At 39.8% G+C, this 23835-nt stretch overlaps 1 protein-coding gene across 1 annotated transcript in view; it reads left to right on the forward strand.

Moving 5' to 3' along the window:
• Positions 1-23835, forward strand: part of AFF2 (ALF transcription elongation factor 2) — a 253106-nt gene that overhangs the window by 129747 nt on the left and 99524 nt on the right. The window contains exons 6-8 of the mRNA XM_062503175.1: positions 1161-1247; positions 2569-2605; positions 2879-2930. Coding sequence (XP_062359159.1) covers positions 1161-1247; positions 2569-2605; positions 2879-2930 — 176 coding nt within the window. The remainder of the gene's footprint in view (positions 1-1160; positions 1248-2568; positions 2606-2878; positions 2931-23835) is intronic.

Here is a 23835-nt window from a genome sequence, read left to right on the forward strand (position 1 = left end):
CGAGATCAGATGCTCTTCTGCTCTTTGCCTCCCTTGTCTCAAAAAGAATTCTTTCTGAGCTTTTTAGGCAAAGAGAAACAACCAAGACGAAGATACAACACAATGCTGGAGACAACTATTACTGTCTCTCTGAATATTTATTATACTAAAAACAAAGATAAGCGAGAAAGAAGCAGCGTCTCCCATAAAACACACTCATTAGAAGGGCATTTACAAGCTCTGCCTAAACTAGCACTTGTGCAGTTCCTTGGTTTTAGTGATTTTCCCCCTGCTCCAATGAGCTCAAGCCCCAGTGTGCTCCTGTCAGGCTTGCTGGGGCAGCAGTTCCCTGCAGTGGGAAGGAGCAGGTGTGTGCTGCTCCTCTGCTGGTGTTTCGTAGCCATGGGCACCCAGGTTGCTTCTTAAAAGATAATTGGGACATGAGTGTACAAGTGATTAATAAACACATTGATACAAAAACTGGATAGTTTTTGCTTTCAAGGTTTGGTAGGCAAGTTTCACTGGAGACTTGGATTTCCTTGGTTAAATACAGACTTTCTGAGTAAGTCTGTGCAAGTCACCTGATTTCTCGGTCCCTCATTTTAAAGTGGAATCAAAAGGGCTCTGAGGCTATGACATTGCTCACCACAGTAAAAGCCTATGGCCAGTGCTACAAGAGGATGCTGTGGTGCTGTCCCTGCTCTCTGCTACACCAGGCATTCATGCTGCAAGGCCATTCCAGATTTTTCTGGACCTTCCTCTTGTTTATTTTGCTATTCTGCAGTCTTGAGTAGGGCTGCATCTTGCCACCATGCACTCCCACTGGTTGCACACAGTGCTGTACAGGAGGGCCCCTTCCTGCTTGGGCTTTGCAGGTAAAACCCTGCTCTATCCATACAGCTTGGCAGGCTGATCATGGAGGTAAAGCCAGTTGCCCTCTGATGAAGACATGGATGGTCACATTTTTCAAGAGTAAAACCTGTCCCCACTTGCATTCTGAGGAAGTCCTGCCTGCGGGGTTGTTAAGGTGCTCATCTGCGACCTAAGGGTGTGAGATGGTGGGGCCAATTCCTTGAGCAATTGCATCTCCAGGCTCAGTGGAGCAGATGTGACCATTTTTGGGCTCTCTTTCTTCTTTATGTACATGAATTTGTTTTCTAAACTTCCTCTGTCTTCCCTAGGAGATGACCCATTCCTGGCCTCCTCCTCTTACTGCTATTCACACTCCTGGCAAGGCTGAGCAGACCAAGTTTTCTATCCCAAGCAAGGTACAAGTGGGCTATTACCAGTGACCGAATTAGCATTCTGTTCTGTTGAGTGCTCTTTGCTGGAGAGTTTATTTTCGTTACTGGTCCCATTTAAAAAAAATCTGATACTATTTTTAGTTGGAAATTCCCGATCACACTGTTCCTATTAGTAGAACTGCTTATTTAAAGCTGCAGAAGACCCAGTGGAAGCAAAGTTTTTATCTCTGTTGTTATAGGAGTCTTTCCACATCAAGTAAAATATATTTTGTATGGGTTTTTGTTTTCAATTTAGCTATTAAAATGAAGGTATTCTCATGAGAAACATACATTTAAAAAGTATGATAAAATAGGTGGAACTTACCAAAGCAATTTATCCCTTTGACATTCAAATTTAAAGTTCCATGTTTACTCTTAGGGCATTATTTACTTCACAAGGGACTGACTGACAGCACAATATAATATTAGGAACTAGTAATGCCCTAAGAGGAAGTGCAGTGAGGGCTTTAATGACTTTACCATCCTACAGAGCTAACACTTCCAGCAAAGTAGTGTCTGGCTGTAGGAAGAAGTTGTAAATAACACCTTAATTTCAATTTATCAAACTCGGCTTGCAAGGAAAGCTGATGACAATCACTGTGGACTACAGAGCCTAGAGAAAAATTTAAGCCAGAAAACACTGTGGCATAAAGGAAACAGCTTAGTTATTGTGAGCCAACAAGAATTCTAGCATTAGCATACTCAGTGTTGCAAGGCAGATTCTTTGCTGAATTTTGGTTTTGTTGTACTTCCATTGATTTCATTGGATTTGGACCAATTCCCATCAGGTGAAGATCTACTTCCCTTGTCTTTATCAAATCCTGTGTGTCACAGTCCAAATAAAACCAGTGACCGCCCATAAAAGATCACTGTATTTCCAGGCAGTGAGATCAAACAAAAGAAAGGCAATGGCACTGAATTTAATGTGTAGCTGCATTCATGCTGTGTTCTAAATTTACATCCTGGATGGCTCCTGCATACATCCATGGCCAAGCCTGGGAAAAGCTTGGGCTGCTGTGGGTGTAAATCTGTGTGGTGTCTCCATAAAGCAGGGGTGTAGATTTACAGCAGCTGAGGACATACTCTTGCCTGAGCTCTGAAGGGTCCCTCAGTGGTGCTCTGTCTCCACAGTTAATGTTTTTTTTAAACTAATGTCACTGGTGCTGCCTTAACAATCCCATGATCCCTTCCCTGTGCCATCTCCTTCCCTGTTGGTGTAACACCAGTGCCCTTAGCCTGGCAAGCCAAGATGTATCTTACCTTCTGATTTAGCTAATGCTGACATTTTGTGTGTTCTTCTTTGTAGGACTCCCAACATCTGACCTCAGGATACAATGTACAAAGTAGGTCTTTATCACCCTAGTCCTAACAATCAGGGTTGTTTTTTTGTTTTTTTTTTTGTTTTGGGGGTTTTTTTGTCTGTTTAACGTCATTAAAACAAAGGCTAAAAAATTAATTTCTGTGGTGCTAAAGCAGATCAGTTCCATTTTTTATTACATGTTATGCATTGTGGCATGTTGTGAAACTAAGTATAATTAGATGGGCTGACAGCTTTGGGTGCATTTTAATTCTACAGTAGTCTTTTGACATTTCAAAATGTGTTTCTTTGTTTGCAGAGTGGAGTGATCCAGCAGGGAAAGTTGCAACTAAGTCAGTGCCACAAAAGTCGTAAGTATTGCTATTTCAAGCTTTAAATCTCATTTTAAATTTATCATAAAGAATGAGCTTATTTCTCCAAAGGTAACTAAAACCTACCTCTGCTCATAAGCTTTTGCTGGTGTTCAGGTCTTCTCTGTAGTCCTTAAAAATTAGCCATAAACCAGTTTTATACTTCCAGTGCTGATTACTGTTTTTTCTTTTTAAGCATTAACTAACAGAGGTATGTGTGAAAGATGAGTTTATTAAGCAGAAATAATGCTGATTTTAGTTTGACAGCTTGCCAAAATTAAATCACTTTTATGCTTCTCTCATCAGATACTAAGCCTCTTACAATAGAAAATGCAACCCAATGAGCAGATGATGCAGGAATTTTTACATTCATGCAGTGAGAGAGCAAAACACATAATACGGAATGATTCTGCTAGCTGGTGTTGAAAAGCTGGTCTTGAGTTTCATATGCTTTGAAACAGATGAAAATCACAGATGATCTATAAATATGACAGTTGAAAATTGTGAAAGAGCTAATTCTTCATTGTGTTAAACCATTTTTCTTTGGTGCTTCTCTGGTGTAAGGCTGCAGTAGTGTAGCAGTGAGTGGAGATTGAATCGGGTTTGTTTTTTTCTTATCCTAGGTACTCTAATTTCCAAACAGGAGCTAAATAAGAACTTTGAACAGTAGGCTTTTGTTTTATACTTACAAAAATATATGGGTCTGATTTCAGTTCAGAGATGCTGGGCTTTTTAGTGTTAAGTGTTCTAAAGTACTGAATGCAGAACTGCACTAGCTTAACTGACAGTTGTGTAAATACAATATGTTCATTTGAAATTACTTCCAAATTATTCTAGTGGTTGCCCTTAATCTACTAAAGACACAATTTTAAAAATCCCATTAGGGGAAGAAAAATCAGTGTGGAGATACACAAGTTTTAAAAATGAATTTAAAAATACTGATTCTTAGTGCAAATTTGTATGCACAAAAGGGCTTGTTGGAGTTCAGTGATGTGTGAGAGACACAGGACTAGAGTAGATGTGGGTGCTGAAGCCACTGATGTATTCAGAAGGTTCTGAAGGTCAAGTTCTTTCCTCATAAACTCAAGTCATGGAAGTATTCATCCAAATACAGTTGGTTGAGTAAACCCTTACAAAATTGTGGCTGAGCAAATGGTCAGATTTTAAAATTAAATATTTTTTTCAGGTTAAATGAGAATTGGATAGGAATGCTACTGATATTTAGATTAATTTGCATGATTACCATGTATTTATTAAACTTAGTAACAAATTAATTTTTGTGCTTTGGTTGGTTTGGTTTCCAGTAATGAGTTGGTTTTTTTGTGAAGACTCTAGCCAGTGTACCCACAGTTCTTGGTAACAGAATTGGTGCATTCATGTTTCAGAACATCAAAGTGATCCAAATCTAACATCAAGCACATTCCATAATTTAAAAAAAAAAAGTGTTATTACATCTTAATATTATTTTTCTCTAAAAGCAAATGTATTTGGATTTCATTGTGAAAAATATTTCAGTGAGTGTACCATAAAAGACAGTATTTCAATAGTTTGTAACCAACAGTAATAGACTTGTCAATCATGGTTTATTGTTATAAGCTAAATTTCAGAAGAACAGTGCTTCAGAGCTCAGTGGTATATAGTGCATTTAATGGGACCGGAGCTCTCTATAGGAAGCCTGATATAAAACCCGAAGACACTCAGTACATTTTATGAACCAGTTGTTCTCTGTTCTGCTGCTTGATCTAAAGTTCCAGTACTATCAATCAGATTTCTGCTGCAATGAACTGCCTTCTTACAGTACGTGATAGATTTTACACATGAGAGATCAGAGCTGCAATAAAAATACTTTTATTTTTAGCTTCCAAATGAAGATCAGCTAACCCATTAGAATCACTTTTTCTCTTTTACTGCAGAAAAATTGTTAAGGCAGCTTCTAAGAATTTCCACAGGGCTTTGGGAGGTGAGAAGGCTGTCCACTGTGAGGCTTGGTATTACAAGGCCAATGTGTTCTTTCAATCTGTGTGTGTGCAGCTACCACCACCTTCACGGGAATTGCAGTACTTGAGCACATAATGAAATTAAAGCAGTAGTGGAGCAGAAAGACCTAATGGTATCAAGTCGAGCTGGATAGTGCAGTCCAAACAAACCCTGATAGATAGACAGCTCCTGCAGTCATTGTGTATTTAATGATGGAGTGTTTATCAGATTACAGTTGTATAAAGGAGGATTTAGTCTTTCTAACATTTGTCGGTTTTGGGGATATTGGAGTGTATGAGTGAAATGGCAGTCCAGCTTATCCCCAGTAACATCTGTTGCTATGCTCTCAGCCACACAGTGTGTGTGGCTTTAAAACTCTTTAAAACAGACTTTAAAACTCTATCCCCCACCAAATAAGTATTTTGTCAATAGGATCTGTCATCCATCTGTTTGATCAAATCTGGCCGAATTTTACTCTGTTCGTCTGTATGCATTGTTAGAGTCATTTTAACCAGGATATGTTTCTAGCTGTTACCCAACTTTTTAAGTTCATCTGCAATTTAAGTGAAACTTAAATTATCTTTTCCATTCACATTGGTCCTAGTGACGGTCCTGTAGATTCCAGTGGCTTTGTTAAAGATCCAAAGGAGTTGGTAGTAATGTGCTTGCATTCACCATATCACTGAGTTATACCATGAGTAGTTGAGGGGTGAATGTAGAACAGAGATACTTTACCTTCATGATGCTGCATCCTGCTCCAGCAGCCAAGCTTTCTGTAAATCACTACAGAGTTCGGGTGTAGGGACACTGGCATCATAGAAGATCAGACTGAAAGGATGTATGATTTTTGCAAGATAACCTTTCAGGTGCACACTTCCAGGGGAAAAATGAAGGTGACATACTGCAAGGTGGATTAATTTACCAGTGTGGTGCTAATGTAGGGGGATGCAAGACGTATGGCTTCTTGTCCAAGTAAAGCTTTCTGAAATACAAGTTTCATCCTTTTCTATTGTTTCAATATACTTTGTTTCATCCACATGCTGAATAAACCCAATCCGCAGTGCAGCAGGTAAAATAAAAGAATAGTTAGGATTGTGTCTAAATTCTGCACCTATGTTGTACATGAGAACATGTGCTTATTAACTAACCTCAGATCCTAAATTACACTGAAAAATCCTGAAAATGAAATTTTGAACACTGATGTGCATGCATGTATGTGTACTCTGGTGAATTTTCACAGCTGAAATCAGGCTATTTTAAACTGCTGTACTTGGTTTCCCTTCTTGTGATTTCAAATTCACTGTAAATCTCTGCTGGGCACTGAGCAGTCAGTTTTCTGCCAGTCTGCTCTGATTTGTTTGTTATGAAGCATAGTAAGCAGGAACAGATAAGGTGCAACCAATTGCACTGCAAAGGATTTTCTGTCAGCTGCCATGAATTTGAGGGGATGGACTCAGCTCATGACTTGGGTTTCTGTTATATAATTGCCATTGCAAATATGTCATCCTCAAACATCCAGTCCTTTTGTTCTGTTTTGGTTGTTAGCATTTGGCCTTTGTCCAGTTGGATACTACCCAGAACCTTTTTAATCAAGCACATCCTGTGTTTCAAAATCATGCTGCAGAGTAGACTTGAGTCGTTTCCATAAAAGCCTAGCTTAGAAGAAGAATGTAATAATAATGGTATTCTTCCCCTGTCATAAAATTACTTCCTATACTTACTGTATTAATACAGTATTAAAAGGCCCTTCTCATGGGCTCAGTAAACTACCGGAAACCATTAAAAACTTAGAGTAGCAAATTTTTATGGATCAGACAAAACCAACTTGTTTTATCTTTATGGAGTTTTTGTTATCCATCATACTTAATGATACACAACCTGTGTGGGGACTAGAAAGCAGCTAAATACAGTGAGCTTAAAACTAAAGCAAGCAGCTGAAAATCTTTTTGTGATATTGCAGCAAGGATTTTCCTAAGTGTGTTCAACACTGCTTTCAGTTGAGCCAGGATTTCACTTCACAGTTCCAAAAAATTTCAAAAAAACCTTTTCTAATCCCAAATATTATCATAATACTTGATGGAAGCATGTTTGAAAATGGAAATGTGCTTCTCAACATCTAAATACTTTTTATAAGTATCTAATGGCTTTTTGGAAAATCTCCTCTGTGTCAGGGGACAGTCACCTGGGAACATAGAAAACAAAATTTGGCAGCATGTGCAAGCTATGAATTAAAGGTAATTCTCGGTTTGAAATGAATCAGCGTGAGGTCCTTATGGAGAGTAATCAGACATCAAGAGGATTTTACACCAAGTATTGAATATTGCAACAACAAGTAATGTTGTTATACACAACTGTTCAGAACATTCAAATCAAGAAGCACTGATGAATTCTTAACCTGGAAAGAAATCAGTTAACAACAGCAAAAAAAGGGATTCATTCAGGGCTCATGCATAATTTCCAAAAATGTACCAGGAACCAAAAATGTAACATTCATCTCCAACTGGCATAGGAAGCAGATTTCTATTTATGTATCAACTCTCTATCAGTATTGCAGTCACAATGCAGCCCAGGTGTAATACACAGGAGAAGCTCACATGTTCGTATCACTAATTACAGTTTTTAGCTGACCATAACAAAGCGTGAGCACACTAGTTGAGCTCGCAGTGGTGTCAGCCAGCTGTTTGTTAGAAGTAGGAAGTTCCAAAGATATTCCCTCTGGGTAAACTGAGAAAGTCATGACTACAAGGGCCTCGCACTGCCATGTACAAATTATGATAAGTGAAACAACAGTGGCATGTAATTGGAACTCTGTTAATCTTTAGAGAGCTCCAGTGCACTGTATTAAAGGGACAAACAGCAGATGAAAATAGAAGGGTCTTTTCAGAAATGTCAGTCATCTTTCATATTTACTGTTTTGTTTTGTAAGCTAGAAGGTTTTTTTTAATTGTTTGACCTCATAAGTTCTTGGGTTTGAAACAATGATAGTCAAGACTGTTGTTTTGTTCCTCACTCCTACAGGCTTTGTCTTTTGAGCAAAGTATGAAGTAATTTGGAATAAAATATACAAGTGTTTCCTATGGACAGTTGCCTATAGAAGCAAACTTGGGAAATATTTCAGCTGATGTGAAATATGTGAAAATCCAGTATCATAATTAAAAGCCTTGTATCTTTGAAGATAAGCTCATTATTCAAAATAATTTCTAAATTAGGCTTTTAATTTGTTTTCATTATTCAGCTGGCTCACATACAGTTTAACTTCCCTGTCAAAATAAAGTTATTTCCTAATACATTCTTTTCCATGATCTCTTTCTCCTGACATGTTTATAAATCGGTTTTAAAAATTGTGGGAACGGAACTAAATTAACTCTGTAGTACTTTGCTGATCAATTTTTAATAATTTTTCTTGCCTATCAGAGACTTACTGCCTTTGAGACTGCCTGAAAACAGCTAACCAACTGTATTCTTGCCAGCATTGCTGATTGTGACTCAAGTGAGCACTGAACCATTTGAATTTCCTCTGATACTGTATAACCCCACCATTAAAAATTCAACATTTATTTGCCCTAACTAATGAGTAGCAGTTGAAATACTTGTTCTCAAGCAGGATGCACTCCTGTGTCACTGCCGAGTGTGTGCAGTCACTGAACTGCGACCACTGAAATGTCAGCATTAATAGAGAGAGGTAAATGACACAGTAACATGTTTGGATTCCTGATGTATTTCCCTGTCTGCTGCATATCAATTCCCATTTTGGAAAGTGGTTAGACTGCAAATCTGCCACAGGTTTCCCTGTATTTAAAGAGCTTTTTTACAGGCGGCAGCATATGTTGTGCCTTTATGGCTTAAGGCCAGTCTCAAATTGACCTCCCAATTTACATTTCTGTGGGATGGACTCACTTCCGAACTTCAGCACAACTTCAAACATTCATTTTGAAAAGCAAATGTTCTCAGTAAATCCAGAAATGTAAGCCAGGGTAGAGCAGAGGAAACTACCACACTCAGTCCCTCTCCCACCCATTTGTTTTGTGACCCCCACAGCTGCTGATAAAAGACATACAAATGAACTTCTTGCTTGGCTTTCTGGCTGCCATAATTTGGACATCACCATGCTCCCTTTGTCTTAACTCTGATCTGTCAGTAAATTTCTGGTCCAGAGCCAAGCCATTTTTCTCTCTGGCTTTTTTCTTCCTGATGCCCTTTGCTCCAGTCCCTTTCATTCTTCCTGTCATGGCTAACTGACTTTGTAGACTTTAGTAGCCTGAGACAGAGAAAATTGTCACCCAGATTCATCTGCACCATGCTGCAAAATAGTTATAATCAGAAATGGGTGAAAAGTTCGAGAGAAGAATGGATTTTGCCAGGAAGCTTGTTATTCATAATACCAGAGTGGGCTTGAAATTCCCAATTTGTGTCCTAAATACCCTAGGTAAGACTAACAGCCACCTTTCCTAATATTCCAAATTAATCTTTTGCATCTTTCCTCGAAATCCCTCTGACAGCCCCAATAATCCACCACATTTTTCTCAGCTTCACAGTCTCTATCCAGAGGAACTTCTATTGCTACTATTATCCTTTGGGCAGAGGGCTCAGCAGGGCTCCAAAGCCTATCAATTTTCTGGCCAGAAGGCTTATTTTTATGAAGTGAAGTTCTCACAACACCCCACGGGGCTAGGCCACGTTCACTGCATTATCCTCTGTCTTGGATAGCCCTTGGAGCCACAGATTCAGAACAGTTGTACCTTACAAATACATCCTCCCAAACTACAAAAAAGGAAAATATTCCCCGCTGCTGGACTAATTACTGCTTTAAATTCCCAGAGGAAGAGCTGCCTCACTCGTGTCCATGCATCTCAGAAAAATGTGTTTTGGGACTTTCCTAATGCTGCAAATGCAGCTTTCCAAGAAAATGATGTAGCCCAGGAGGAGGAGGGAGATGTCTGTAGCCTTACTTCACTAGGTACAAACCAATTGTTTCATTAATATCCACGTTCTGGAAACATAGGAGAAAGTGATTTGACTTTAACGAAATCATCCCTTACTGTAAAGTCTTGTTTAGTCAAAATGCTTCACAAAAAGATCCTTAGAGGTTTGGAAAGAAAGATGTTGACTCATCTACCTCACATTGTCAAGAAAGATGTAAGTGCAGCTGTCAGGCTCATCTGAGTCTGCAGAAGCAGAAAATGTCTGCAGTAATTACAGGATTGCTTTCACAGCTATTTACCTGTTAGATTCTAATAAGTGTTTGCTTCTTTGGGTGTCCCTGCTTACTTAAATGCACACAACTGTGTTTTAAGGACATACATGTGCTTTTTTGCCCAGAGAGGAATGCGAATCAGTGTTGCCCATATTTGATGTAGCATGAATTTCAATAGTTCCAGACAAATTCGAAAGCCTATACAAATCATAGAGCTTCAAGTCTGCCTGTGTGCTAGACTGGAATTTTTTGTTTGGTCAGACCTTTATCTCAGCTTCTTTTTGTGGCTCCTTATGGGGAGATTGAAGAGGAACTGAAACTGGTGACCTGTCTTGACCTTTAGTACTGGATTAAAATTCCAACTTGCTGCCATGGCAACGGGCCTTGAAAATTAGATCCTGACAGAAGCAGGGAGAAACTTAAAACTGCAACTGCTGCACTGAACTGAAGAAAGGTTGCTTACAAATGTCAGTGACAGGCTCTTAATTGAAATAATCTGCCTTTCCCTGTACCCAAAAAAAAAAAAAATAAATAAAAAAAAGAGAGAGAGAAATGGAAGGCAAAAATCAAGCAAACAAGCAAGATGAAAAAATATAAAATTTTGACTTGATTTTTTTTAAGAAATCTATTACAATTCAGGGGTCATGCTGCTGAATCCAGCAGACTCTGACATTTGAGGTGGCAGCAAGTGAACTTGCATGATGAGAAGGGAGCCAGACATGCACTTGCAAAGGTCTGAACCCCCCAGACCAGACTGGCAGCAGGAGCCAGACAGTGGCCAGTGTTAAATCACAGGTTAACTTTCTATTTTCTTCGCCTTTAACCTGACACCAGGGATCAAAAGAGACATCACAGTGTCTCCTCTGACTCCAAGGATCCATGCAATTATCTGTTCTGTAGATGGAAAGGGATAAACATAAGCTAGATAGTGCTATTTCAGATCAAGTGTGATAAAAGTTACTCATTTTCCAATCTAATCAATGCAACAGTCAGGGAGATAATAGTGCAAGTCCTTCACTAGTAAAGGAGGTTGTTTTTTTCCCCATGGAGAGCAGAATGCAGCTGTAGCCTGGAAGGAGAAGGTGCTCAGTTTCCTGCTCTTTTTCCCTTTATCCAGGAATTCCCCTCATCTCAAAATCAAATAATCATGAAGGTCAGTTTGCAGCACAATCTCATGCAAACCTGTGGCTTTCCTCACTCTGCCCAGGGTCCTGAGGATGCTCTGAGGGCCCTGCTCACCTTCCCAAGGTCGCAAAGGACCAGAACAGCCCCCATAACACAGGGGAGTGCTGCAACCTAGCAGCAACTAGGCCTATTTTTCTAGAGGTCTGGTAGGGATTGCTGGCTTCTTGACCAAAAAAAAGCCACAGCAAAACCCATAAAAATGTAGATTTTCCATATCAGAAAAAGGATGTTTCTTAATGGACAAATGGTGTTGAATTGGATTAGTTGTTCTGTAGAGTTAGATAACTGCTGCTGAATCAGATTAGATTGTAGGTACCACATAGAGCTAGATGAAAGTTTAACCACTGCAGGTAAAATTTTGGAAGAGATCGTTTTCCCAAAGCTTATGTCCAAATCCCATGACCGTGTTCAGAGTCTAAGTTTAAGTCGAAGGCATGCACAGAAAAATACTGCCTTTGGTTTTCTTAAGACTGTACTGCCCAGGTACTGGATTTGTTATGTATTGGTGTAGCATAGAATTATAGGATCAGAGGAAATGTTGTGGATGTCTACGAGTGCAAAATTTTGCTTGATGGGGTTTGTATTGTTCATTGCATAGTTTAGAGAAATGTTTATCACTAATAGTGCCCATTATCAAGGCAGATAAGTATTAAGCAAGTGCAGGTTGCATTGAAATAATGCATTATATTATCTTAACAAATAATGCAGTATTGTCCTAACAAAACCTCCATTTCTGGAGTAGACACTTAATACGCAGTAGAAAATGAGTGAGTAGATGAGCAGTTTTTTAACAAAGGAAAATGAAAACCACTTAATATTTCTCAGGCTCTTGAGTTATGTGCTTCAGACAGTTAAAAATAGAGGCCATTATTTGAAATTTCAAGTGTCAAATTAATTCTTAAAGTAAGTTAGTTACTTTATAGGAGTTGCTGTCAGAGATGAATTTGGCCCACCCAGCTCTGCACTTGCCACTACACTGTTACCATGTCCTGCAAAACAGCACTAATTCTGCCCTAATTACTTGTCAGACTGGACTGTGGAGCCCTGGAGTATCTGGCAATAAACCTGTGCTTTGCTGTGAGGGCAGGTAAAGAACCATTTAAATAGATTTTTGAAATAAGCATGAAACCTCTGAAGATGTACTGTTGTAGTGCAGACTGTATATCAAAATATATAAGCATCTAGTTGCAACAATGGCTTTGTAAACACATTACTGAGCAAACTATGAAAAGTAATCCACCAAGGGGCTGTTTCCTTAACTCATAAGCATGAAGTTAAGAGACCGGTGCCATAAAGTAGATGTGTGCTGTTAAAAAATGCTTCATTTTATGTGAGATTATTTTGTGTTAAGCCCAAGAGATGATTCCTTTTTTATTTTTAAATGCATATCTTTTAATACTTGAAAATATTTTTCCCTGTTTAAGGGAAAAGTCAGCTATCCTCATAAAACCTATGAATAATTCACCAATATGTGAGCATGGGGCAAACCATTCTTGAGAGTAGAATGAAAGTGTCCCCATGCACCTCACGTGTGTGCAGAAGTCCTGCCACAGCTATCCACTGGCTTTTTGTGGTATCACAGTATTGTGAGGAAAAATGAGAAGAGCCTTCAGCACTGTCATTCCTTTCAGCTGCCTGCAGGCATGGCCTGAGGGTGGCCAGAGCTCCCCTCTTGGGGCAGGTAGAGCCTCCTCTCTCTGGAGCCCCTTGGTGCCCTGGTGAGCTCCCAGCTGCTCCAGGCCAGCAGGCTTTGGCTGCTTCTCCAGGATGAGCACAGTGTCTTACAGATGTTTTGGAGGCCACAGTTTCTAACTAATCTTGGCACGTCTTGTCAGTCATGTGCATTTACTTGTCTCCATGTCAGAACCCTGAACCATCTCAGAGCAGCCTGCTAAATAGAATAGGCACGAGGGAAGCTGTGCTACAGGTATAGTTCTGAGCCCTTGTTGGCATCCTGCCTCATACCTGGCTGGGGAGCCTTCCCACCATTCAACAGTCAGGGATGATGTCAAGAAGGAACAGGAGATCACAACCGTGGCATGGTCTGAATTGTGGGTTGATGAGTTTGTCTGCATATACCCATCGTGTCTTTCACAGCAAATAGCAGTGCTCCTGGTGACAAGGGGAGTTTGCTCAGAGAGAGTGCAGGTACCTTTCAGAGGAATTTTGTTCAGGAAATTTCAAAACTTGAGTAAGATGGGCTGTTAAGTGAATTATATGCAATCTGGATACGGAATTAATCTGCTGTAGCCAAAACCTGCTAAGAGCTCATGTACTGCCAATTGCTAAAATTTCTTGCAGTTTTATAACGTGTGCAGCTATGCAAACACTGACCTAAAAATCTAATCACCTTATCACCTTCCTTCTCCAAAGGATAGAACTTGCTGTGCTCTTCTGCTTTAGCCAAAGTGTTAACCACTATTCTTATTATTAATTTACTCTTGTCAGTAAAAAAAAAAACAAAAAAAACCACACACACAGGACTGATGTTGCTTGGATCCCTGGTAATATATGGTACACAACACAGACTGATTAATACCAATGAGAGAGCCTTTATTGATTTTGTTTGCTTAATCCAAGTCACTAGAAAAAGTACCTGTTTAGGAGATTAGAGAAAATTTATATAGTTGAAATCTCAAGTGTGATTGTTTGAGGTGCTGTCCTTAGAAGTAATGGGAGACTGAGACTTTTCAGAAGGCCAATATACCAGGTTATGAAGATTTTGCAGGGCTCATTTATTAGTATAATGATACAGTGTTCCAGCACTGTTGTGTTTCTGGAGACTGGAGGCCTTAATAATCAGCTGCTGTTCTCTAGTAAGTTTTTAAAAAGTCCATTCTGATAGGTAAAATTACTTCATGCATAGTCTGCAGAACATGTGCCATGTATTTTATTAAAAAAAGAATAAAGCAAACACAATGAATCTGTTAAATCATAATGTCTCCCAAGCGTGAAAAATTTGCAGATTAAATCTCATTGAATACACATTTAAATGATAAATGATAGTGGCTTGGAAAGAGTCATTATGATCTATTTCATCAATAATCCACATTTTTTGCCTTGTAGCTACACCAAGGATGAATATAATGAATACTGCCTGGTGAAAAAATACTCTGTTTATGAAAGAGAATTAGAGAAAAAAAATTTCTTATATTAACAAACTTAAATGGTTGTTACTATTTGCTTATGTTGTTTATACATAACAGATTTTTTCCATTATTAATATTAATAATTTACAGCTTCAGAGCTTGTACTCAGGAAACAAACTCCGTGTTTAGACTTAGTATCTTAGTATCTGGATACTCAAACTGCAGTTGATTTCACTGGGTTTTGAATAGCATAAGTAAGCAGAATTATGCATTCAGGGTTTTCAACTGCAGATATTTCAGTGCTCGTGAGCACCAAGTCCCACAAAGTTTCTGAGCAGAATGCAGTAGGACTATCACAGATTTGTCATGTTTCCCATACAGAAACACATGCACGTTTTCTTTATTTACTGTGTGCTGGGATTTGCTGTGCCTGCCCATGACAGCCCTCAGGGTGCTGCAGCAGTTCCCAGGTGCATTCACTTCAGTCCAGATGGTGCCAATGTGTTTTGGCACTCACAAGCATGCACCTGTAGGAGACCCGGTGGGGTTTTGTCAAGAAAATCTTCAAACTGTGCTAAAACAAAATTTCTTGCTGAGGAAAAGGGAGGATTGAAGGTAGACACAACTGTGCTGTGTTGCCAGCTCCTGGCTGTAACCTCATGTGCATGTGATCTCATGCCTGACCAGGCTGGGACTTCAGTGGCAAGTGCCTTTAGGATTGAGTTCCTGAAGGCTGTTTATAAAGCAACAGCAGAACTCTGTTTAGTAGGAGGGATGACAGATTGTTTCTTTGCGGTGTATTTTGTCTGAAATTGGAATTAAAGTTGAAATTTTTGAAATCAAGTTGATATTTTCATATGTGACACCCAAAAGCTGAATCTGCTACAAGTATAAACTGTAGTGACCTTCCTGTGTTGCTGGATAAACTGGATGAATTAACAGTGGAGCAGGATCCCAGTACACTTAGTCGTAAATGCAGTCTCAGTGAATTTACCAATTCCTTCATCTGCAGGATTTGAAGGTCCTTTTCAAGAGCTATGTTTATCAATTGCTTCTGGGCATTTTCTGTCTTCTGGTAACATACCATTGCAGATTAGCACCCTGGAGTTATTTAACAATGACTGTTGGAATGTCATCTGAAAAAAAAAAACAAAACAAAAAAAAACCTATGATTTGAGTTCTAGGCCTATATAGCCCTCTCAAAAACATCCATGATTTAGGTAGTTCTCTTTTAAAAAAATTGCCTATTTTGCTCTTTGATGTTACTCCCACTCTTTCTCTTAGATATTGTCACCATTCACATGTCACGGTGAGGATGGCCACAACAAAACTTTTGGGTTCGGAGTATTGAAGGTTTAAGTGGCAAAAATAAAGGAGCAGGAACAACGGAGTTGGCCAAAAACAAAAGAACTTTAATAGAAAATAAAACAGGGACGATGCCCAGAAACCAAATGCTGTATGGGGCCAGACTGTGAGGACCTGAAACAAGCTGGGGCATGACAATATAAACCCTTGAGGGCAGAACTTTCTAGAACTATGACCACATATGGAGAACGAGTAACCAGTAGGGGAACAGAAGTGGAACCAATTAACATGGCACTAAGGACTGTGGGAAGAACAGTTGGGTTTGCCCCAGGTTAACAAATGGTTCCCAGGGCTTGAGCCCAATGCTTGGTTCTTTCTTGGTGAAATCTGGCTGACTCTGTGTCCCAGCCAGGCCGACTCCCACAGTCAAGTGCCTACAATCTCAGGCAGTGTGTGTCTGTATAAATGCAGCATTAGTAGTGTCCTGTACTGCCTCAATGTTTTGAATTACAGAGGTGGAGGGCTTTTTAACTTTGACCTCGTCCTTATGTAAATACTCCAGTAAAACATAAGATTGCAACGAATTCTTATATCCCTTCTCCTCCTGAAAGCCATCTGCCAAGATCTCCCTAAAGCTGTGGCTGAGCCTGTGAGGCTGGGTGATATCCCAAAGTGCCCGTGATGATGAGAGCCATGGGAAGAGCAGTGGTGTCCCTGTGCATTACAGCTTCCCAGGGCAGAGCTGGTGTGTCCCCACGGCCCACAGTGGCCCTGGGAGCAGGACAAGGCGCTGGGGTACCTGTGCTCCGGCGCCGTGTGCTCAGCACCAGGTAAAAACACCCTTTTGGCACACACACGGCCCTCCAGCCTCAGAGGTGTGAAGGTGAGCTGGTACAGGAAAGAGCGACTCCTGCTCCTTCCCTTCCACCCGTGGGTGCTGCTCCCACGGCCCCGCTGTGTGGATAACGTGGTCACTCTGGGGGTGGCCAGCTCCGTCCTCCCCACTCCCTGCAGGCAAGCCAGGCCCTGTTATGGCCAGGCTAATGACTTTAAAACTTCTCATTAAATACCCTTGGCGAAGTTTGGTTCATAGAGGGTCTCAGGGAGGAAAGAGGGGGGGCTTCGGTCCCAAGTGTTAAAAAAGCCGCTTTATTTTTGCGCCTTTTTCCATAATAAGATTTTCTCAAATGACTTCCTTATTTTTAAATTTGAAAAGTTCAGTCCTAAGTGCAGGGGTAGCCCTTGGGCACTAGGGTGGAAGATCCTTGTACACATTACAGAGTGATTATTGACAGAGTTTAACTGTATTGGCTCTGCTCTCCTAATTCCTAAGAAATTTTCTAAATGTGCTCTTTAAAATCCCTACAAAACTGCAGATTTTGGATAATTTTAGAGCATGACCTGAGATTATTGCTTTATTACCTTCTTTCTTTCTTTCTCTCCCCTTTCCCAGACTGACCGGTCCTTTGACGTTTCTTTTCCAATCTATTCTAAGCAGAATGTGTGTGTTTGTCCTTCCTACAGCTTTCCCTTAGCGTTGATCCAGCACATCAGATCTGTTCTGTTGATCCAGGCACTTCCCACTCATGCTCTAATCCATTTCAATCCATGCCTAGGCTAAAAATAGTGAAATAATATTTTTTCAGCAATTTGCTAGCTCAGCCAGTGGGTTCAGTGAAAACAGATGACATGTTTATTCTTGTGTTGACAACTGAGAATGCTCTGAAAGTCTGTAAACTTTCCACCTCTCCTACTTCTCTGTGTCCTCCTCCCAGCACCCTCCATGATACAGTTTCTTACTAGAAGATTGACTTGACTCATTTTCCCCCACTGTCAAGCTTGCACAATCAAGGGATAAAAATCCTGCTTGAATCAGTAAAGAAAAAATGAATATTTAATTTCTGCACTGGAATCTGGGATTGATAACTTATAGCTACTCATCATATAAATTAAGTACAGTTTGTGCTTAAATGTTTTTTTTTACTAGGCACTGCTGAGATTGTTGATAGCAAGTAGGTTCTTCAGGCTTTAGAGAAAGTTTCTTGCTCTGAAGTGATCAAGTGAAAATCAAGTGGTATGTGTATCTTTAGGTAGGAAATAATTCTAAAAATTAGAAAGAGAGGTATTTTTCCTTATTTACTGTTTCCACCTTCCTTGGAAATCAAACTATATCGCATTAATACCCAGTATGCTTAGCAAATTACCAAGGCATTTTGTTTAATTTCAATCTTTTGTTATAATGGTATATTTGGTGCTTCTTTTAAGGGTTAACCTTAATTCATATTAAGATTTAGAGTTCTCTCATATGTGAGTTAGTAGAAAAATATTGTCTATAAAATATTGCCAAAAGTTTTATTTTTGGTCATAAATTGTCACAGAACATTCATCTGAATATTGAGAGGAAATATTTACTTAGAGAAAATAATTAGGTACTTTGGGTGTCTTCCTGTCCCCTTTTCCATTTGTTTCGGGGGGGGGGGAAGAAATCTTAGGTTAATTACAGAAATTCTCCCTAATTTTGTCCAAGAAGGATGTGTGGTTGGAAGCACAGAAGTGTGCAGAGGAACTCCTCTGGGTAGTGGTGGTATTTCAGGTTGAACTTGGCAGTACAGGAGGTTTGAATGTTGCCTGTATAGTCCTAACAAGAGTCATCATGAGTCAGAAGATGTTCAAAGAAGAAAACAGGGGAAAGCAGGAAAGAAAACAGGAAAATCAGCTTAACTGTGCCCAGCCAGCATCAGAGCATCAGCTCTGATCCTCTTTCTGTTGCAGCTTTCTTTATGAACTTGCCCCAGGTGGGGGGGGGGAATGATGATGCTTTAAGTCAAAACAGTTACTAATGATGTCACAGTGCTAGAGACAGATGTTCAAATGGTACAGGAATGAGCATGGAATACAGTAGGTGAAAAAATACACAGATGTTGGGAGAAAATGAATTTGTTGTTAAGGCATTAGATTGGTACTTAGGAGCAATTTAATTTTCATTCCAGCCTTAACAGGGACTTCCTGTATGACCTTTAGGAAATTAGTCTCTGTTCTCAGTCTGTAAATACGAACAATGCGTTTTCAGTTCCCTGCCTTTTCAGTTTAGAAAGTAGAGCTGCTAAAGCAAGGATTCCTACACACTGTGTACTGACCTTGCACCAGGGCCTGTGTTCTCTCTCAGTGCAGTGAAGTTTTTGTGATACTACACAAAGTGCAGGGAGAGGAAAACTGTAAAATTGTAAAATTGCAGAGAGGATATGCATGTCACTGGTTAAGAATTTACAGAATTTAATACAGGATGATAAGAATAAACCTAATGAAAACATTGCCTGTTATAGATTAAGATTTTTGTAATTTCTTTTGACCTCTGTGCTATAAGAGGCTTCTGTAAAAAAATCTGTTAGTTTAATCTCTGTTAAACTCTAACAGGACTTTTTACATAAGCTGGTGTTTAGCATGCATTTGGGATGAGTGCATTACCCACGAGTAGTGAACTCACAAGTGAGTTATGTGGGTAATCCCAAATGAGTGCCAATAAAATTTCTATAACACATAGCATCATTGTGGAATTCATTTATGCCACATATTTTACGGGGGGGGGGGGGGGGGGGGGGGAGCTATTTTGGTCATATATTAGAGAGTTTATAATTTTCTTTACTGTGCTGTTTTTCACATCCCTCTGCCTCTAAAGCTCAGCCAAGTGAATACCAGCAATCCTAGAAGGAAGGGAAAATTAGAACTAACACGTTTGAAATCTCTCTGAAAATAAAGCAAGGGCCAGATTCTAATCTCCTTACTCATACCAAACATCACTGTATCCCCTGAATAGCTCCATAGATTTCTTTGGGACCATTTGTCAAGTGAAGTGCTATTTGACATGTGTGGCAATACCCAGAATTGGCTCAATCTAAACTAGCTTTTTCCATTTAAGCCCTCCAAAGCTTGCTGTCTTCAGTGGTTAGAAACACATATTTACTGTTTTTATCGCATCAAAAAGAATTCTCACACTGCTTTGAAGGGTTTTTTCAGCCCCTTTTTAGAAGAGTTGGAGGATACCAAGCAGAATCCCAGCACTTTTCTAAAGCTGAGACAGAGAAAAGCCCTCCCAAAGGGGTGGCTGGCCGACTAAGCATGCTACTTCCCACCCTATTTGAAAGGTCATGTTTGGGCAGCAAAGACTGAGGAATTTGGGCCTTCCATTCCCACCTGCTGGGATCAGCAACTTTGCAAACCTCATACAACTGGTACAACGCACGTAAACTGGTTGCACTGATGTACCCCCTTTTGTCATCACTTCAGCATATTGGCTACCATGTCCCATATCCAGTTCCCATCCTCTTGGGAGTAGTTGTTTCACCTCAGACTTGAATTCTCTATCTTCCTTAGATACTCTGTAAACACGGAGTATTCTAAGGGAGTTTTTCTGTCTCTCTCTGTTGTTTTCTGTTGCCGTGTTAATTTTATTGCTGAGATCAAAGATCCTGAACTAGTAGGCATAAGTCAACAGAAGAGCTTGACTTGGCTTCATTGAGAGCAGGATCAGGCCGTAAACATCCTGGGTTTGTTTTTGTGTCTCACATAAAATAACTGCTCCAATAAAATGCACTATCTGATGATGGCTGATCAAGGATTGCTGCTTAAAGCTTCACATGTAACCTAGCTATCTTCACATTAACCTCCTGCTTTCATTTCCCTGCTTATGTTGAATAGGAAACCATTATTGAACTGCAGTGTTCATAGAAGCCATTTGATTAATTGACTATGTTTTGAACCCTTGTGACCTGAGGATGAAATGTAGCCCAGACAAAAGTGACAGAAGCCCAACAATGGGCTGGGAGTATAAGAGAGCACCAGTACACTGTCCATGGGGCAGCACACATTCACGTTCATGTTTATCCTTGTAGAACTTGCTAAAAGTGAAAGACAGATGTCCAGCTTATCTCATGTAGTCAATATCAGTAATAAGATGCTTGCTGTGAGTTGAGCCTGCTCCTGCTGTCACTCTGTCTTTATGTATCCACAGGGAGAAAACCTGGAAGGCAGGCAAAAGAAAAAAAAAAAAAAAAGTATTGCCAGTAATCCCCGTAGGCTATCTGAGAAGGAGCAGATCTGTAAAGCATTTCTTTCTGCATAAACATTTAGAAATCAACCTCTCATAAGTCAGGGATCTACCAAATGTGGTGTGAAGAGGCAGATGAAGCCTGCCGTCTGGCATGGCAGCATTTGCTGATTGATTTGGAATGCAGAAGGACCCTTTTTATTTTTATTTTAAAATTTGAACCACATCTTAATACAAATCAGGTGAAAAATAAATTGAAAAATAGCAAGCCTGAGATTACAGAAGTGCCAGCTTCATATTGTTCAGTTTAGCTGAGGTCATAGTCAAGCCCATCAAGTTCACATCGTTTAGTGTGCGGCCACTGAGGTAATATTCAAACAAAAGAAAAGAAAAGCAGTCAGAATGCTGATACATTCCTACTTTGCCAGGTGGCCTCATTCAGCTGTGCAGAGCACACTGGCTTCAGCTATGTAAGGAACTTAAATCAGTAAGGAATACAGATTTTTAAAAGGATATGCTGTTCCAAACAGCCCATTCATTCTCCAGCTCTCTCACTTTATGACTGATCAGTCATAAAGAGGAAATACCTCTCCTAATATGCAGTTTCATATTCTGAAATTTAGAATGTAAGAGCTATGGTAATGATGGTACAACTAATTTAGATGGAGGAATTTGGTCAATGGGGGACATTTGTATTCTGCCCACTAGTTAGAGAAAGCTTGAACTTCTTAGAAAGCCTGCAAGTAGAATTACTGGTATCCATTCCTCCTCCATACTGGTGATGTTACCATGCTGGTTCCCTGCATACAGGCATAGATTTATGTAGATTAATTTGGTATAGTATAGTGAATTGCCACTATGATATATATTTTAGAATTATGTCCTAGTACAGCCTAATGGCTAGAATCAAATAAAACATAAAAGTAGATTTATATAGATTGCTGTATAAATCAGATAAAGCTTTACGTTACCCGGCATTGATAATGGAAGCTTTTCCTGCAAATAATATAGAAGGTTTTAATGTAATATTTTCCTTATTTCACTGAGAGTAAAGCAACAAGAAAGAAGAAGAGAAATAAACAAGTCTGTCGGGCTTAGCCACCATTAAACATCATTAACTACAATTTTGCCTGACAAGTTCTCTCATCTGGTGATGGGTGAAATGGGAGAAAAGTAGACTGAACAATTGCATAAACCCAAATGAAATATGCCCTTGTATTTTAAGTGTGCACAGTTCAGTTAGTTAAAATAGAGCAATTTATTATGTTTTAGCAGCTTGAGCTTAATCTAGTTTTAAATAGATGTGTTTTTTTTTATTTTAACTTCTTGCTGAGATTTAACTGGGTTGAGAAGACACATGATACAGTGCTACACAGTCTCTGCTCTCTTTCTCTCTAGTTTACTTTGAAATAACTTTAATAGAGTGCTGCTGATGAAAATAGCTCACAGGAAATGTAGATGAGCCCTTACACAACAGTGAATATATTTGTTTTGTTTGAAATGGGTGGATAAAGGCTTAATGGAAGAGACAAGTACAGAGTGTGGGGAGAAAGGAGCTGGGTATAGCAGGCAGAGTGGTGTGCAGCCACCTCCTGGGGATTTGAGGACTCTCCCTGGCAATGGTGCCTGCCCAGGTCATCCCATTTCCAGAAGCTACTCGGGGTTAATAACTCTAAGCATTTTGGGCCAGCCTATCAGATTTCTTACTGGTCAGTTTTTAATACCAAACTACTACTATGAATCACAGTGAGCTACTTGGCCATTTTGGCTACCCCTTGTCAAAATAGGTTGGAATGTTTATCAAAATCTCCTCACATAATATAGGCAAAGCTCTCACCTGCCTGCATACAAAACATGCTCTGCTGTTCCTCAAGGCAGGGAGTATGTGACCTTTACCAAGTGGAATATTTTGATATTATGCTGTAGTTTTCCACTTACTGTTTAGAAACCTCAGCCTTTGTGGGTTTTCAGAGGTACTTCTGTAATTACACCAGCAGTGATAGGTAACTTTCTTGAAATCTTGCTTAAAGGAATTTAGCTAAGTCCCTTTGCACGTGGGAGGAAAGAAGGATCCAACTTGGTGTTTGCAGTGTTGATTGATACAAGCAGCTATGCCAGAAACACAGAGCTGTGTGTTTATATCAGATCACACAGGGATGGGAGAGGGCCGTGTTTGCAGGGAATTGGGTGTGTGTAGGAAGTTCAACCACTAAGTGACAAAGTGACACCAAATTCTTGGTGTAAAGGGTACTCTGGCTGGCATGGGCTGCCCTAACATTGAGATAATGGATCCTTTCACCTTCAGGTTACCAGTTCAAATTCAGAGCAGATTTGTAGGGAACAAAAGTCATCACACTCTCAGAGCCATTCAGTAGTGTCTGTGTGAAATGAAGTTCTCCCTTGGGGTCTAATGGACATGTGTCCAAATCCAGGAGCTGTAATGCCAATTGGCACTCTTGATGGTGGTGGCATAGAGGCCAAGGGCTGAATGGGCATAGAGGCAGAATTTCCTCTCCTTGTGCAGAGCTGGGTTAAAGCCCAGTAGGTTGTCTGTGCTACTGCTGCACATTATATGAATGTTTTCTGGATTGAGAAGGGACTGCAAACTTCAAAAGCATTCATGTAGTCTTAAGGCTTCCAAAAAGCCCTAAGCTAACATTTTTTTAGTTAGACAAAATAAGAAGTTGCCAGCAATGTTTGTTGAGCTGAAGCTTTGAGGTGTCTTGAACAAAAAAAAAGGAGGGAGAAAAATGATTTCATTAAAAGTCAAAGAATACCAGGAAAATCAGTAGAGAGAGAGAGATTGTGTGTACTGTTCCTTCTTGTGAATGACTGTTTAAACAGAACCAGATTCTCTGTTCTTTAAAATGTTTTTTTCCTAGAAGAAATTTGCTGTTTTCTTTTTTTTAAAAAAAAGTAAGAAAAACACCAAAAAAAACCCAAAAAACAAAACAAAGCAAAAAAACCCCAAGTGCCAACACCCCCGTCTGCTGCTGCCTGCAGCAGCTCCGTGACCATGGGTATATATTGTGATCAAAGACCATATATTGCTAAAACTCCTTGTTGGAATGAGTTTTAATTTGGTTTACAGAAGGCTTTAGGGGATATGGC

This window comes from Cinclus cinclus, chromosome 15 (genome assembly GCF_963662255.1).
Source record: "Cinclus cinclus chromosome 15, bCinCin1.1, whole genome shotgun sequence".
Classification (NCBI taxonomy): domain Eukaryota; kingdom Metazoa; phylum Chordata; class Aves; order Passeriformes; family Cinclidae; genus Cinclus; species Cinclus cinclus.